The sequence below is a fragment of the Dermacentor silvarum genome, chromosome 1 (genome assembly GCF_013339745.2).
Source record: "Dermacentor silvarum isolate Dsil-2018 chromosome 1, BIME_Dsil_1.4, whole genome shotgun sequence".
Classification (NCBI taxonomy): Eukaryota; Metazoa; Arthropoda; class Arachnida; order Ixodida; family Ixodidae; genus Dermacentor; species Dermacentor silvarum.
In genome coordinates this window covers 134,499,491-134,516,142 of record NC_051154.1, presented here as the reverse complement: position 1 = coordinate 134,516,142, position 16,652 = coordinate 134,499,491, and the positions used below count along the sequence as shown (strand labels likewise).

The window sequence follows — 16,652 nt, the reverse complement described above, 5'->3', positions numbered from 1 at the left end:
TCATTAACTAGAATTGGGCTATCTGCCACAGGCAAGCCTTAAATAAATTTTGAAAGTGTTCGCTGAAACACCCTGTATATAGCGTCGCATAGAGTCCTGAAACGCAGGTTCAGCAATGTGACTAAATTTAGTTCACCGAAATGCTCTCACATACAAATTCATGCAGCTCCATCCATGGCCCTGCAAAGTCAGTTTGCGAAGTAGCATTGAAGTAAGGTCTTTCTTGTTCGGTCTTTTTTTTTTTCCTTTAGTTTCTTTTTGGGGTTATTTGAAGCCATCTAAGAAGGTCCGTAAACGATTTTCCGTGGGCATTGTCGCAGCGCTTTCCATTGCTCGCGTTCAACAATGTCGCATTCCCATATTTATATGTTGTGCACTTTGTGGTGTTCAAAAAAAAACTTCATGGATTTCCAATGAAGATGGTCGTGTCTCTTTGGAACCGGTGCATCATAGTTTGTGTACCTTAGTAAATGAGGAAGGAAGTGTTCAAACGCGTATATCGTCTTCGGAACGTTATTGAAGTATTTTTCTTCGCTCTAGCTTACATTGAAAGAACTGTGCTTGTGGTGTACATTCGTTCTGTAGTTCTCTTTGCTGTCACGCCTGTGATCGGCCGTAAGTCTTCTCGAGTATCTTGGCGCCCTCTTGTGCTTCCCGGGATGCCAGCACGCTCGCGAAGCCCATTAAACGAGGGCTAAAGTTTTGCTTGTTGTCGCTGCATTGCCTCGCAACAGCTTGTACCTACCGGTTCTGGGCCTCTTTATTTTTTTTTTTTTTTTTGGTTACGCTGGCACCATTCCTGGCAGCATTGTGGAAGCCCGACTATATTTATATACATTTTTGGACTGATGCTCACTGGGCGTGTTTTGCCGCTTGTAGTAAACCCTCCATTCCGTCATAATTTTTCTAACCTTAAAGTTATGTTTGCATATATTACGCGGCATATATTATGCCTATTCTCAGTAGATTACCACAACCACTTCGTCTCTCTGAACATAAGCCATCTATAATAAAATTTCAGCTTGTTCAGGTTGGTAAAGCGGCAGATTCTGGCTCGATATCTTCGCCTCCTAAAGAGTTCAGGTCCCATACTTCGGGCGTGCGTCTGCGTTCGTTCGTCGTTGCGGGCGTGCCTGTGCGCATGCATGCATATCGACATTTCCCCTCATCTTCAGTTGCAAACCCCTACCTCCATTCTGCACTCGTGTACACTATCTCAACAGAGCTCACGAAACTGAGAGCACGAAATAAACTAACAATAAAAGCGTCAAGTTGTTGTACCTTACAAGTTGATCCCCAGGCTGCAGAAAAAAAAAATCGAGTATCAGACTACTCCTGCAAGCAAAGTCATCATCATTCAGCGGCTGTGTCAAAGACATATTCTATTTTTCACCTCTCAAAGACCACAAAATTAGGAATTATCGTAATTCTTATATCTAGCAAAATTGGTCCGTAGTGCAGCAGCGAGAGAGAGAGAGAGAGAGAGAGAGAATAAACTCGGAACAAACGTGGAACGGTTTGTCCTACGCATCCATGCGTGTACACGCACAGCTTTGCCGAGGGAAAACTCGCTCCATTAACCGTGTTTCATTGCCAGACACACAAAATCACTGATCAGACTTGCTGCTCATAAGGAGGTCAGCAGCAGACTGGGTTTTTAAAGCGCATTGACGTGAGTCTATAGCGCAGTGAATGCCGGCGGGCGGAAAAAAATACAAGCAATGCAATATATGAACAGCCACTAGACGGTGGAGACGTTATTCATACCGGAATGCGCAAGAAAGGTTCCTTTTCCACAATGTTGTTGGACTTGAGTGCACAAGCGCGCTGAAGAGACAACGAATGCAGTTTCACATCTTGCCGGACTCAAAGGAGGGATGGGGCGCTGCGTGGGAATTTTTCGCCGCGCGTGTTGTTTAAAAAATTAAATTCGGGGTTTTTACGTGCTAGAACCGCGACCTGATTTGTTTTTTTTTTTTGTCTATGTTATTTCCAAATACTGTCGGTCTGAATCAGGACCAAGATCGGGGTGAAAAAAAAAAAAACATCAGTCAACATGCAATGCGCACATCAACATAAGAAGAAAATAGAGCCCTCTAATCAGACATCCTACTGTTGCCAATATTCTTAAAGAAGAGCACCAGTTCCTTCGCACCAGCTCCTTGGCGAGTTCTTGCGTTTAGACAAAGCGTGTGCTGGAAGACAATTGCAATGAAGCGCTGTTGAGATGAAAAAAGAGTTTTTGGGACAATCTTCTTCAAAAAGTCCTTCCTTAACGCACCTATTCTGGGTAGCCTCCTAAAAAGACCGCTTGTGCAGTACATTGCACATTGCCTTCGACATTTTTTTTTTCGAATTTCACTCGGAAGTGGTAACACAAAATATCAATTCTGGGTATTAAGTACGGTGCATGTGTAACTGTAAAGAAGTGGTTTACTCATATTCTTGAAATTTGACACTCAATTGATCTAAACCTCTGTGTCGTCCCAGACGGCCGACCGCAACCTTGATGTGTGTTTCGAAATCACTGAGATTGCGTGAAAATAACCGGACGCGGCAGCAACATGGCGATTACTACATGTAGTTCTATCTTCATCTCGGCGTTCAAGCAATAAAATCCTGTTTTTACCACAGCAACCATGAGGAGATGATGGAGATAATTAGTTTTTTCACATACATGGAGACGCAGCTTTTGGCCTCTAACCACGCTACTTAAATTTTTAAAAATTCTTTTTTCAAGTTCATAACATGACAGTAGACAATAAAAACCACTTTGAAGAGTGATTACTTCCCATAGTTGTGCTAGGGTCTAAGGAGGTTATAACGTAGTATTCTAGATATTGCCTCATTTATGTACAGAAGCTTATTTACAAGGGCTGGCTCTTTGATCATCGAAGAGAACAAACGTAGTCATTTTTCCTTCGTCCGAACACTGAGTAAAGGAAAATTCCCTTTCGTATAAAGCGGTGTTACCGCGTCTTGCCACCTATAAAGCGAGAAAATGTACCTTAGTGCACGTTCTAGCATTTTCACTAATATTGACTCCGCGTGTTTTTCACACGGGTGCCACACTTCGCACGTATACTCTTATAGTGGGGCGCACAAGTACCTTATGAGCTGACAGTTTTGTGGCCCTGGAGTCAAGTTTAAGGACCCGTCGAATGTATTTCAATCTCTGATTGCTTTTCCCTACTACTTTGTTGATGTGTAGCGTCCAACTGTAACGTAACTGTTGTGTATTTGTACTCAATTACTCGACGGAGTCGTTCACTTAGCAATGCGTATGTGAATAGATGCGGTTCACGTTTATGTGGGTATGATGGTCATACATATTGTCTTTTCCAGGTTTGGCGACATGAGCCACTAGTTCAACCACTCATTTACTTTTCCTAGAAAGCTGTTTAAAAGTGTTAGGTAATTAACTGATTTGACTTCCGCATAAATAAGTCAACTACGAATAACCTTGCTCTAAAAGGTGGCGCTTCGATGAGGTTATTGATTGATTTCAAAAACAGCACAAGCCCAAGGACTGATCTCTGCGGCACCCCCGACTTAACATTAGAAACATCTTACCTTTTCCCATTAATACGAACAAACTGCCGGTGACCAGCGAGGATTATGAGGCACGCTGTAGTGGGGACTCCGGAATAATTTTGACCACCTGGAGTTCTTTACATTTATAGCCGGCCAAATCTTCAACTGACTCGCATGAGCACCGATTTTCTTTGCGCCAGCACCTTCAATAAGAACAACCTAGCAAATAATGATACGATATTCACGAGCTTTGTGAGCATGAGTTAACCTTGACCGTTTCGCAAGTTCGTTCACTCGTAACGCGCTGTAAAGCTGAAAAGAACAGCATTCACATAAGCTAGCTAAAGATTCGGCCAACTGTACATCTCTACAAGTACATGTCGTCGAGTGCGTTTATTGATACATTTATGAAAGCGAATAGATTAAAGCGAAACGAGCTCTTTCGCTCGTTTTCGTCGGTGGTCGGTGGTTGATAGTGGCTGGACTGTCGATGCACAGGACGCGCATGCTCTCGCGCAAGTTATGTACGGGGCGCTTTCGTCGTCGAACGCCAACTATTATAGCTCTTTGAGACACACATGCTATTCACTTACACTACCGCTACAGATGGGATCACGCTACCTAAATATCCTCACTTCAATAAATATACGTGACTTCAAGCGCATCCAACCTCTAATAAAGCGAATAGTTTCCTAGAAGCACTGGGCTATTCGTTTACATTGACTATTATTGTCGATGGTGTTTGCCCAATTTTAATGGAGATAGCAGTATATGTGCACCTCACACACATTGTAGGTATCCGTCTGCGGAAAATGTGTGCCGTCCTCCAACGCAGCGAAGCCAACACATGCAGCCTCTCAAAGCGCTATAGCTGCCACGAGGGAATGATGCAATAAACTGGCACTTGACGCACGTGCCAGACATTTCAAAGAGCAACTTTGGCACGAGAGGAGGAGGAGAGAACGAAAGAAGGCAGGGATGTTAACCAGAAATGCGTCTGGTTGGCTACCCTACTCTGGGGGACGGGAAGGAGGAAATAGAAAGATGAGATAGAGAGAGGAGGGGAGGAGGAAGGACACGCACGCGGAGGGCCTGAGCAAGTCAAAGGCGTTCACATAGAGAAGCTTCCATGAGATCATGGCTTGATGGTTAGAGAATTGGTCTGCTGTGTTGAAACACAGAGGTTCGATCCCACCATCGGTCACGCATTTCTTTATAGCATTATAGACAGACTTAACCCACTTAGAGGTACCTTACGGAAAACTCGAGGTCTGTTGAGCATACGCTATCACGTCACATTGTGCACGAAATTGCTAAAGAGATACGACGTATAGAAAGTCACTTTGATAAGTGAGAGTGTGCAAGGTCAGCCGGGATGAGCGCGAGCAGCTGTCGAGACGTCACAATTCAAGTGTGGCTTACTTATAGAGAGTGGTGCTAAGTACTGGACTGGCTTTGAATTTATTTATTTATTTATTTATTTATTTATTTATTTATTTATTTATTTATTTATTTATTTATTTATTTATTTATTTATTTATTTATTTAAGTGACCCTTAATACCCAAAGTGGGCGTTACAGAGAGGAATAGTACAAACTTATAATCACGTGCAGCAAATGAACACATGAATGACCCTATAAGAAAGCATGTAACATGAACAGAGTTAGTAACCAACATGCAGTAACCCGAGACATTGTTTACGTTCATCATACAACCACTGCCCGCCGGCCACACGTCAGTATTTTAATAGATTCCTCACTGCAGCATACGCGGAAATGAATAAAGCGCGTCTAGCACAATTATCACCCGTTGTGCCTAGTAGCCTTTCATTCAATTAAGTACACAGCGCGAGATCGGGGCAAATTATGAAGACCAAAACGTGAATTGTTTATGTAGAGAACTGGCGGCCGACTTCACAAAGTTCTTCGTTCGCAAGTGCTGATTGCTAATGGCCGGCCGTCTTCGCCAATAATACAACATCACGATTCACTGGCAGCTGCTCTTATACAAACACTTCTAGCGTAAGAACTTTTTTTTTTTGAGAGTACGGACCCTGAAGAAAGCAGTCGTTGTCCCATTACGACTGTAGATTGCAAAAGAGCGCGTTTATATTTTGATGCCGCATCTTGATTAGACGCTAACGCATGCTTATCTTTCCCCTGTCGTGCCTAACGTTTTTCTATCAGTGTAGGTCACGTGACCCCCCCTTCTTCCTCCCATTGATGCGCTAGCTATTTCTAACAACTCGAAATAAGTTGCGCCCGCGATTGCGTCAACTTTGAGAAGTGGAACCTAAACCAAAAAACTATGCTTTTCTAGTCACGTGAGAGCAACGGATAGTTCGTTATTTCCTCACCTTTACTTCTTCTTAATTTGCTTTATGTGCCTTCGCCTTGTGCTGTTTGCCTTATGTGTCTTTACTTCGTCCTCGACCTAAGCCCTGTTCTAGAATATGCTAAGCACGTGTCGTCCCGGTGCCCATCGGCTGACATCGGTAGCACGCAAGTTCAGTGTCTCGCTCGCGAGCAGACGCGCACGGAGCCTGAGCTTAGGCAAAGTACGACTGACATTGGACGGAGCTCACTCTTCAAATTCGTGCGGTGTGTGAAGGCCCTCGCAGCTCTCACTGCATCCAGACAAGCAATTGCTTTCGCTCCCTTGGAATTTGTTCGTGTTTCGAGGCGACCAGCAATTTGCCACTGCCGCCTCCTTTAGTATTGTTGCTGCCTCAGACAATGGCGCGACGCCCAGAGCGACGCGTTCTCCAGATATATGAATGCAGCTATACGTTTAGAGGCGCGCCGGGTCTCAATGAAAGCCGCACGGCTGCACGTGGCAGGGCCACCGTTATTTTTCTGACGTTTTCTTTCTTTTTATCATAAGAAAAACTAAAGCCACCACTCAACCCAAGAAAAGAGAAGCTGTGGAGAGGGCTCCGATTTCAGAGCATGAGGCTGCGATTCAAGTCCCCTGCAGCCCGCGTGGCCGAAGTCAGCCAAGGCCGCCAGTCAAGTGGCACCTTTTTCTTGTGTGTACCTGACTTGGGCTTCGATTGGGAGTGACGCAGAAAACGCTGTACGAAGGGCGGCATTCCTCGCGAATGGCACCCGGGCCGACTGGAAACTGGCCCTTTTGGAAACAAGACAACAGGGCGTTTCTGTAGAGCACGCTGCTCGCTTGACTCGGCGCTATAAAAGCACGCTCCTCGCTGACAACCATCAGTCCCGACCAACACGCGCCATTGCCAACATGATCGCTCAGGTAAGCTCGACACCGCACGGCACCGGGCGGCCACCTAGAGCCGGGTCGAGCCGCAAACAGGGCGCGCTCGCTTTCCGCCTGCGCCGCTGCCCCTGTGAACGGTGGCCGACGGGACATTGCGCACTTCGCGATCGTCCCTCGCCGATGCGTCTCGTAGTGACTTACCACTGGGCGCCTCACCGGCAGGTAATCACACGAGACCCGGCTAAACGACGCTCAAACACCGGTGCATAATTATCATACATGCTCTGCACTTGTGGCTTCCTACGCGCATCTCATATTTTTTAGAGATCGTTAGACAACAATAAGTTCACATCTACAGCACGCTCAAGGACGTAGCTTGATGTGAGAACAGACCTCGAGATTTTTATATGAGAGCGTCATTACCATTTGCTGTAAATCACTCTGGTTTTTATTTTATTTTTGTTTTCTTTCACAGTTTACGGTGGTGCTGACCCTAGCAGCCGTAGTTTTCGCCGGTGGCTACGGTGGCTACGGACACCATGGTGGTTCCAGTAAGACCTACAGGAAACAAAACGTTTGTTCATTCTTCCTAATACACATATATGCTAGGCAGGACAAAGTAGTGCATCTATGTCATATACCTGACTTCCCCCGCAGCCCGCGCAACTTAAAATCAAGTACACAATCGCAATTGTGTTTCGGACAGTGCGACGACTGCGGGCTGTCCAGATGAACGTAATAATTGTTTATCAAAAATAAACTAACCAATAGACAATTTAAAGAACACAAGTTTGCTCCCTGCTTGCTCATAATAGGAGAAACCTCAAGCTTTGGTTGTGGCGCAATTTAATGCAAACCAATGTTATCGTCTTTGGTAACATTAATTATTAGCAGCTCCACAGAAAAGAAAATACGATGAAGGAGGCTGTCGAATTACTGCGATAAATATATGCCCATTGTTGGACTGAGTTCATATATTTTCCCCTGTTTTGCGCTTACAGTGCGAAAATTAACGTTGCATGATATCATCGCATTTTGTTTTTGTTTTGTTTTTTGTTCTTGTTTTTTTTTTCTCTCTCAATTCAGTAAGCTATAATCATTCTACGTACGAAGGAGAAACACAGCGACTCACAAGCACTGCTCGTATAACATAGTGACTGAGGGCGCTGTGTGGCATGCTTGTTCTCAGGACCACGGCCACTACAGCTTCGGCTACGACATCGTGAATGGGTACGGCGCCGTCAACGGCCGCCACGAGACCGGCTCCGCGTACGGCCCCGTGCACGGTTCCTACTACCTCGGCGACATCGACGGCCGCCACCGGCAGGTGCACTACGTGGCCGACAAGCTCGGGTTCCGCGCTGTCGTCAAGACCAACGAGCCTGGCACCAAGAGTAGCTTGCCGGCGGCTGCTCCTTACCACTCGGCGCACGGCAAGGCGGTGCCTGCCTACGGACACGGTGGTTACGGAGGATACGGTGGATACGGCCACGGATATGGTGGATACGGCGGATACGGCGGATATGGTGGATACGGAGGCTATGGCGGCCATGGTTTCTACGGATAGATAATCTTCATTCCTTCAATATTTCAATGTTTTCAAGTTGCTGTGAGCTGTCCCGTCCGCGTTCCATGTAAGTATGATTGTGGCTGCAGCACAGTTTTTTAAGATTACTTTTTAGACTTTTTAGCTTTGCCTTGGTACACTGATTAGATGTAGCAAGAAAACTAAGCAAAAAAATTAAAATAAGAACAGGGATGTTGATGATAACTGTAGACGGTTTCGGTTACTTACCCTGTGCTGCAGAAAGAGATGAACTTATAGACATATGGAAGGTAATAGGAATTTAAAAAAATACTAATTTGTGCATAAGCGCTAAGAGCCGCGAAACTGTAGCTGCTTGTTGTGCAGTCTGTATTCTTTTTTATGGAAATTGCAGCAGCCAGAGTATCCAAGAAAATGAAGTTTTAGTCTAACTGCTTGCTTCGAAGATGAAATAATTTTTCTAGCTGTTAACGTCTCTTGAGTATTTTGTCACTACTTCTAATTACACGTATTTAACGTATTAATGCCCGCTTCTTAGTCCGAGAGAGATTACCGAGACAAGCAGAATTTATTTAGTACTAAATGATGACGCCTTTCGACTGCCTTTTTTTTTCTTTTGTGTGCTTCATCACTTGCTCTAAGGGTGCGAAGCCTACGGTATGGCCACTGAAGCCGTAGCAAACTGCTTTTACTTGACAATTGCGCGCTCTCGAGTCTGCATTACCTTAATGTAAGGAAAATTTAGGCTTTGTACTTTTTGAATGAAAATGTCACAGAAAATCAAAAGAAATGCGCTTAGATTTAGCAGAATGTTGCAAATTAAAGCTTAAAAAGCACGCTTCATGGTCGTTTGCAGCTAAGAAAAGGAAATTTAGTAACCTCCGATATATTCTGCACTTTCATTCTTGAGAAGGCTACCGACTAAAGACTGTCTCCATTATTTAAATATATTTTCTCCCTTTTTAAAGGCAGTTGATGTCACGCAACCCAGCATTCGCTAGCTGCCGGGACTATCGTATTGTACATTTCTCAAAAGAAAGTATTAAAGAGTTGTAGAAAGAGCATTCGAAATGCTCGTTTTCCGCGCACAATGCAGTGCGACGTTTGTCAGCTTGTTTGTTTGTATTTATTAAAGGCAGAGCCCTTCGGAAGCTCTCGTGTTCATAGAATAAACTTGGAAGACTAACGCAACAAAGCATTGTAGTACCCAGATATGAGTTAGCTGAAGTATAAAAAAATACTTAAATTCTAATATTATCGTCCCAAACGATAATATTAGAATTATATTATATTATTAATATCTCTACGTAACGAGATGAAAAACAATTCTATTTTGCAATATGTGTAACTGTCTAACAAAATATAATAACATTTACCAGCCGGCAGTTTCCGGTCACAGCCAGCTGGTCTCTGCATTGCTGCCAGTGGGTGTACATCTGAGAGCGAAATACTTGTCTCTCACGACCATTTTTTCAACTATTGACTATGAAACTGCCGTGCTACGTCATTATACAAAGTGGTTCCGTCTCGTGAAGTTCGATGTAGCTCACTGAAGATGGTTAGCTTCAGGAAAGTTTTCAACAGCAAAATTTCCTCTCTCAGATGCGTCTTTCTTGTACGTAAGGTCGTTGTGCAAAACTATGTATGTAGTTGCTCTTGCCACATTGCAAATCAGCTGATGAAGTACGAGGTAAACCCCTGAATTCGTGTTTTTCAGATCTGCTTCCGAGTTCCATCCTCCTGCTCCTTTCTTCCTTCGAGCTGCTCTTTGACGAAGGAACGACACGTAATCTTCAAGGCGGAGAAAGGAAGACCTCCCATGTGCTCGCCCATGTCACATTGACAACGGACCTTAGGAACACCTCCTTCTGTTTGCTGCTGTCACCTACTTTGTGTTTTTTGTGATATCGTGGAATTGAAATGTTCCTGCCTGCGCTTGATGTGTGAAACGTGTAAATATATTTACAATTTGCTCACACTAGTACATGCGCGTCACGTTCTTTAAAATGGCTCGTCATGTGCTTTACGTGTACGAGTTGCACGAGACAGGTCAGGTCACATCGTGCCAAACAGCAAGAAATGGTGAACCCTGAAATAAACGGGCCAATCGATCAATTATTAGACAGGTGCTCAGGTATGGTGGTCGTCCAGGAACGCGATGCTAAAGTATGAGTTTGTCTTGACCTGACGGAACCAAACAAGTTTGTGAAAGGACAGGTTCATCACGTTAACCTCAGTGAGCATGCCCTCGCAAAATTTGTTGGAGCTCAATATCTCTCGAAACTTGCCGCTAACACTTGTGTCTCGTGAACTCACAGGAGTCGCGAACTTTCATAGCACAGTTTGGCAGATTGTTCATTTGGAAAACACCGTAACGTCTTAGAGAATTGTCGCAGATTATGACGGATCTAGTAGGCATCGTAGGTAACATGCATGACCTTCTGTTTTATGGAAAGACACAAGCCGAGCATGATTCTAGGTTTAGGACTCTTCTTTAATGACTTAGAACACTGGGTTTAAGTTGAAGGAAGAGAAAAGCAACTTCAATTTGAAACAAGTGAAATTCTTAACAGACACTGTGAATGATAATGAATCCGTACTGATCCTCAAAAATTGCGGTAATAGTCGCCGTGAGACCAGCGTCAAACACTCTTGAATTAAGAATGTTTCTAGACAAGGTAAACCACGTGATCAAGTCATAGCTAAAATGTCAGAAATTGCTCACTAGCTGAACAGCTACCAAATTCAGAAAAAGGGTGGATATATACTGTAACCCAGCAGAAAAGTATCGAAGTACTAAAGTAAAAAAGTGATCAAAATACCCGTTTTTATGCTATTCGATCCAAAGAACCCTACAATAGCTTTTTCTCATGCATCTTTATTTGTGTTGTTTGGATTAGGGGTAATATTGAAATTGCAGCAGGAAAATGGGTCTGTCAACCCGTCATGTACACCTGTCATACTTTGCCAGACACCAAAAAAAGGTTCGTACAAACTCAGAAGGAAGTGAAAGAGTGAAGGAAGAAAGAGTGACTAGGCGCATGAGAGGTTTCAAGACCTCCCAACTGGTTTCCACTTGCCGAACGAAACGGACCCCCATTCCTTTCGTGCCTATCTTTTCTTCTAATTATCTTTGCCTGCACGGCAAAGGTTGAAGTTTCGATGATGTGCTTCCCATGTCAAACCATGTAACATGGGAAGCATGTTACATGGTTCCTTGTAGCTCATCGCGCTCTCCTTACTGTTCTAGAAGCAACGAACTTAGGGGCACGTTTGTAACCCAGAAACTATTTCTTTTATTTACATTCTTTAGTAGCATGACCTGCAGGGACGGGCCCTACTGTATGTTGTACTTTATTCTTTGAGATTTGTCATCTCACTCTTTCTTTCCTCCCCTCCTTCCTATCTTTCCTTTTTATGTTTGCCTCGTCCTTTCTAAAGAGCAGGCAGGCATTGTGCCCTTTCTGGTGGCAGTTGCCAGCCTTGCTCCTCGCTTTTTCTTTCCTGTATATATGTTTACAAATCAAATAATAATAGCAGCAGACGTTAGCCACGTGAACCAACAAGATGATGGCGAAACTTGAGCAAGAAGCTGGAGGCACCTTACGTGAATAGTGCTGCCACCAAACTACTTTCTATATATCAAGTAAAAAGAAATTCAGCGTAAAGAAACCGAAGATGAATCAGTTTTACTCATAGTATACAGTATAGGATTGAATAAAGTATAAATTGAATGGTCAAAATCGATTGAACTTCTATTTGAGTGGTAGCACAGAACACATATCCCTGTCGTGAATGGGCTCTTAATAACCGGATCCATATTCCGGTGGCAATACACAAAGATATTTTCAGCTAGATAAACTAGGACCATCAAGGAAACAAAGTGAGCAAGCACACATGAATCAGCATGGTGAACAGGTGCTTCAAAGCACATGGAAGGACTTGCCCATTACTAAGTGCAGTGTGCGCCCGTTTGTAAGACTACAGACGTCAGTCACTCATGCCGTCTTAATTTTCAGAGCAACCAAGGCATATAGTCATAATATGTAGCTGTGTCACTGCGGAGGAAGTAGCTGTAGAAGGATGTGTTTTGTATGCGAAAGCCACAGGTTGGTTATGAGCGACATCGCATTGAGGGGCTCCGCAGTAATTTTGAACACCTGTTGCTCTTCATCGTCCGCAGAAATCTCAGTACACGAGCGTTTTTCATTCCACCTCCATCGGAACGCGGCCATTGCAGCCAGCACTTGAACCTGCGACATGGTGCTAAACAGAACAACTTTAATCACTTTGCCACCGCCATGCGTGCAGAAAAGAACTGTATCCCCATCACTGATCGTAGTTCACTTACCTCGTTGTTATTGAGCACGTCACGTCAATATTTGCCTGACGTGGAACACCCGAACGAGTGCTTAGTGACAATGGTCAACATTTCATCACTGCTACCTGCAGACTTGGCGTCTCTGAGTTATTTTGAAGAATAGGGACATTATCATGTATCATCTTACCCCAGATATACCCAGAGCCGAGGCTTTAGTCACTGTGGCCATGCAGAAAACAGGCGACAATTACGTGGATCTTCAGGGCAATGCTGCAACTTGCAAATGCCACCAATTCTGTGGAATTCTTAATGGGGAGGAGGCAGCGGACGTGCCTCTCCATGATCGAAAAGACACCGGATACAAAATTATTAATAAGAGTTGCTGGAATAGGAGCAATGATGAGCAGTAGCACAAAAGAGACATCATAAGAGAAGGCATCGAGCCAGTCCACTTCGCGACCTCGAGGCAGAAAAAACAGTATGAACAATGGACTAGGACATATAATTGATACAGTTCTGTCTCCGGCGAAGTCTCCCAGGTCCCACGTTATAGAAACGGAAAAATTATCAATACAGAAGGAATAGGATTCATCTAGCGTCTCTTCGAGATATTAAAGAAAGTACCTCCGCATGAAAGGCGAGCAAAATTACGCGTGAAGCTAGATAACGCTTATCGAAAAAAACCTACTTGCGGGAAACGTCAGCAAAATAATATTGTTTTATCTGCTGCATCGCGTGCCCTAGCAGTTTCACCGTGAGGCAAGAGCGCCACCACGCAGCACCTACCACGCGTAGGTGCGAAAGCTGCAGAACTCCCAGTGTTGTAATCGAAACTTCACCGCAATCAAAATCACAGCATGTCACCACACTTCTGCGCTTTATAAGCATTCACACGCGATCAGGGGCCTGATTCACAAAGATTTTGTTTCGTAAGTTCACTTTGCCATTGGCTGGCCGCCTTCGCTAATGAGATGTCTGGCATCTGGATTGGCTAAAATTCTTTCTTGCGAATAATTCCAGCGTAAGAAGTTTTTGTGAATTCGGGCCCAGTTTAGGTTGTCATACATGAATACTCATAGACGCGGGCGCGTGTTCTAGGGCTTCCTTTCGACACCAACGAAATGAGATGAACAAATTACGGTCAAACTATAGCTGCGCGCAAGATGGGCGCGGGCTGTGAACACAGCGGCTTTCGGACAAGCTGCTACCGGAGGTGAATCTGAGGCGATCGGCAACGGAAGGCGCCGCTCACTTCCTGGTTAAGGAAAGAAGGAGAGGGGGGAGGGGGGAGCAGAGTAGGAATAAATGCAGTGCGGCCGTGTTTGTATAACAACTCTGACGCGAGGACCGGCCGCCGGACTGGGCGGTCGTCTGAGGCGGCGCTCTGTCAACCGTTGCCAGCTGAACAAAAGCGGTCCGGGCGCCGGCGTTCGTGACTTTTATCGCCGCATTTGTGCGGTCTCGTAGAAGGCGTCCAAGGGGAGACCACAACTCTTGCTTTTCAGAGCGAGTCCTCGGATTTCCGGGACACTCGGCGTGTTTTGCACGTGTGCTTTAAACGACGGCTCCCCCTGGTATAGAAATGGGCGCGAACGAGACCCATAATTCAGAAGGCATTTGCTCTTTGTTTCGCCGTTCATGCTTCTGAGCACACGCATAAGTACTATGGCTCGTCGCGCGGAAAGCGACAAGCCGGCCACTACAGGCTGATGCCTTAGGGAAGAAAGCCACGCGCTCGAAAGAAAGTCCGCTTTTGCACCGTGCTTGAGAGCGCCAAGGAGGGCCCAGCAAGCCTAAGGAGCGGGTTTCTTTCTTTTTTTTTTTCACCCATGACTGCATCTAGAATTTAATACCGTTGTCCATGGGACCGTGTATTTTTTTACTAGAGGACATCAGTGCCTGGCGTGGGTGGCAAGCAAGTCTTTAGGCCTGAGTAACGCTCAGACAAAAGAGGACGCTCCTGTGAGGTCCCATCCAAGAGTGAGCATATACGATCACACAAGTGAATATAAACCCTGAATGTCTTCATTATTCTCTACCGTTCCATTCACACACACAAGAAAAATTCACGCAGAAACTCATCTAGGAGTTGTCTAAGTATGCGTAAGCATTGTGCCAGTTGCTCATCTTCATGAAGCCCGGTGCCGTTATCAGTGTTATGAAACTTGATCCGACCAGTATAAACGACAGCGCTGCGGTGCACATGAGCTGCTGAGGAATGGCGGCGCAAGGTCAATTGATGACGCAAGCAAACTACTGCAGGTGGCGGTGCCAGGTACACTGATGACGTGCCGATCATTATAGGCTGTTATCACTCTTTAGCGCCTTATCCATGCGCTTCGAACCATTATCAACCGTGATCAACCGTAATTCGACGGCGGCTGCGTATGGCATGGCCCCGCGGGTCCTGTCTTGATAGCGATCTGCGATGGGAACAAAGTGCGCCGTGTTGATAGCTGATTGTGCGCAGTGTTCTCGCCGCTTAGTTCACGGTGAAGCGAGAGGTAGCACTAAGGTGAATTCGCTCGCTGCTGCGGGCGCTATCTTGAAAGCGATCGTATTACGTGATCGACGGACGGATGGGTCTGCTCTTGGGTAAGCATAGAAATACTTATGCAATAAAAAAAAGATAAAAGGCAACACAAGGATTCTCTCACCAGCTTTCAGAGCTGGGCTAACAGCGTGACGAATAAGCTTTGCTCCACTGAAGCAGAGAGGAACGTCCCCAGGGAGCGCATAATGTAGCGTTTGACCCAGCAACATTTGTGAAATCATTTAATTCAAAGTTTGTTGCTTGAAAGCGTGTGGGTGCGAAAGTCACCGTGTATGCCGAGCTTTCAGCGAGCATTGCGATAAGGTTGCTTGCACGCACTGCAGTAGAATGCCTAGAAATAGAAATACTCTCCCTCCAATTGGAATCGTGTACTTATGTTTCTATTACCGCTGCGTATAAAACGTAGCACCCAGTCTCTAACCACTTAAGTCATAAATTGATATGTGTAACTGAATAGAGTAGGACAGGAAAAAAATCTTGCCATCCTGGCCCTGCGATAGTGGATGTCCAGCGAAGCTGTTGAAAACCACCACTACAACTACTGAGGGTGGTATGCAATGCTTTATGGCTTTAGAGTCATGGTAGTAGGGCTATTTTAGAGTAATGGTAGGCATGGGAGTCATTGTAATTTTGACAGCACGCCGCCGCCCATAGCGTTGCTGCAACAACATTGAAACCAGTTGCTAGGCTAGGTATTTTCATATATAAAAGGCTAGGGACGTCACATCCCACGTCGAAAGCTGACGTCTCCGCGGCAGCTTGCGCAACAGTAATATTTACCGGGAAACGTATGCGGGGCGCGCTACATGCTTCACATTGCTATCACGAGTGCCTTATCATCAATTATGTGGTTCGGATTCTTGCTTTGAGCTTGTTCGTTATTGAAACGTATGCTGTTCTGTATGTTGTATGCGTGATTCCAAAGAATGTATGCACTGTTCACTTCACTGCGCTGAGTGCTTGTAGCTTCTGCCTTACGGGGGTATAAGCCATTGCATTTTTGCTTGCTTACGTGGGTATGAGCCATTGCTTACGAGCGCTCATCACGCCGACTGCAGATGACCCAGACCCATGCAGTTGACCCCGAGTATTCAGCCATCCTGAACTACTACACAGGAAGTCGCTTGCGATATCCACCATCCCATTGAAAACTAAAGTCGGAGGATGCCGCTGCCTGGCGTAGGTTCCAGACAGGCACTTACACGAACTCACATATATTACATCGCATACACCCCACAGCCTACAGGGACGAATGCCCGTGGTGCGAGGCCACACTAACCCTATACCACCTACAGTGGGAGTGCACGCTACACAACATAGAACACCATGACACGAACACCACGAGGGAGCAATGGGAGGCACTGCTGTCCAGCTCGGCCCTCGACGACCAGCTCAAGCTGATCCAGAGAGCAGAGAAGATGGCAAGAGCCAGCGGAGCCCTAGACTAGGGGCCCAGACCATTAGCGATGCC

At 45.3% G+C, this 16,652-nt stretch overlaps 1 protein-coding gene across 1 annotated transcript; it reads left to right on the top strand.

Annotated features, from left to right (window-relative positions):
• The first annotated feature begins 6,681 nt into the window (after nucleotides 1-6,681).
• LOC119460651 (adult-specific rigid cuticular protein 15.7-like) lies at nucleotides 6,682-10,314 on the top strand. Its single transcript, XM_037721727.2, has 4 exons — nucleotides 6,682-6,796; nucleotides 7,236-7,334; nucleotides 7,950-8,394; nucleotides 10,024-10,314. Exons 1-3 carry the CDS (start codon nucleotides 6,785-6,787, stop codon nucleotides 8,325-8,327), a joined length of 489 nt encoding a protein of 162 aa, XP_037577655.1. The 5' UTR covers nucleotides 6,682-6,784; the 3' UTR covers nucleotides 8,328-8,394; nucleotides 10,024-10,314.
• The last annotated feature ends 6,338 nt before the right edge of the window (nucleotides 10,315-16,652 follow it).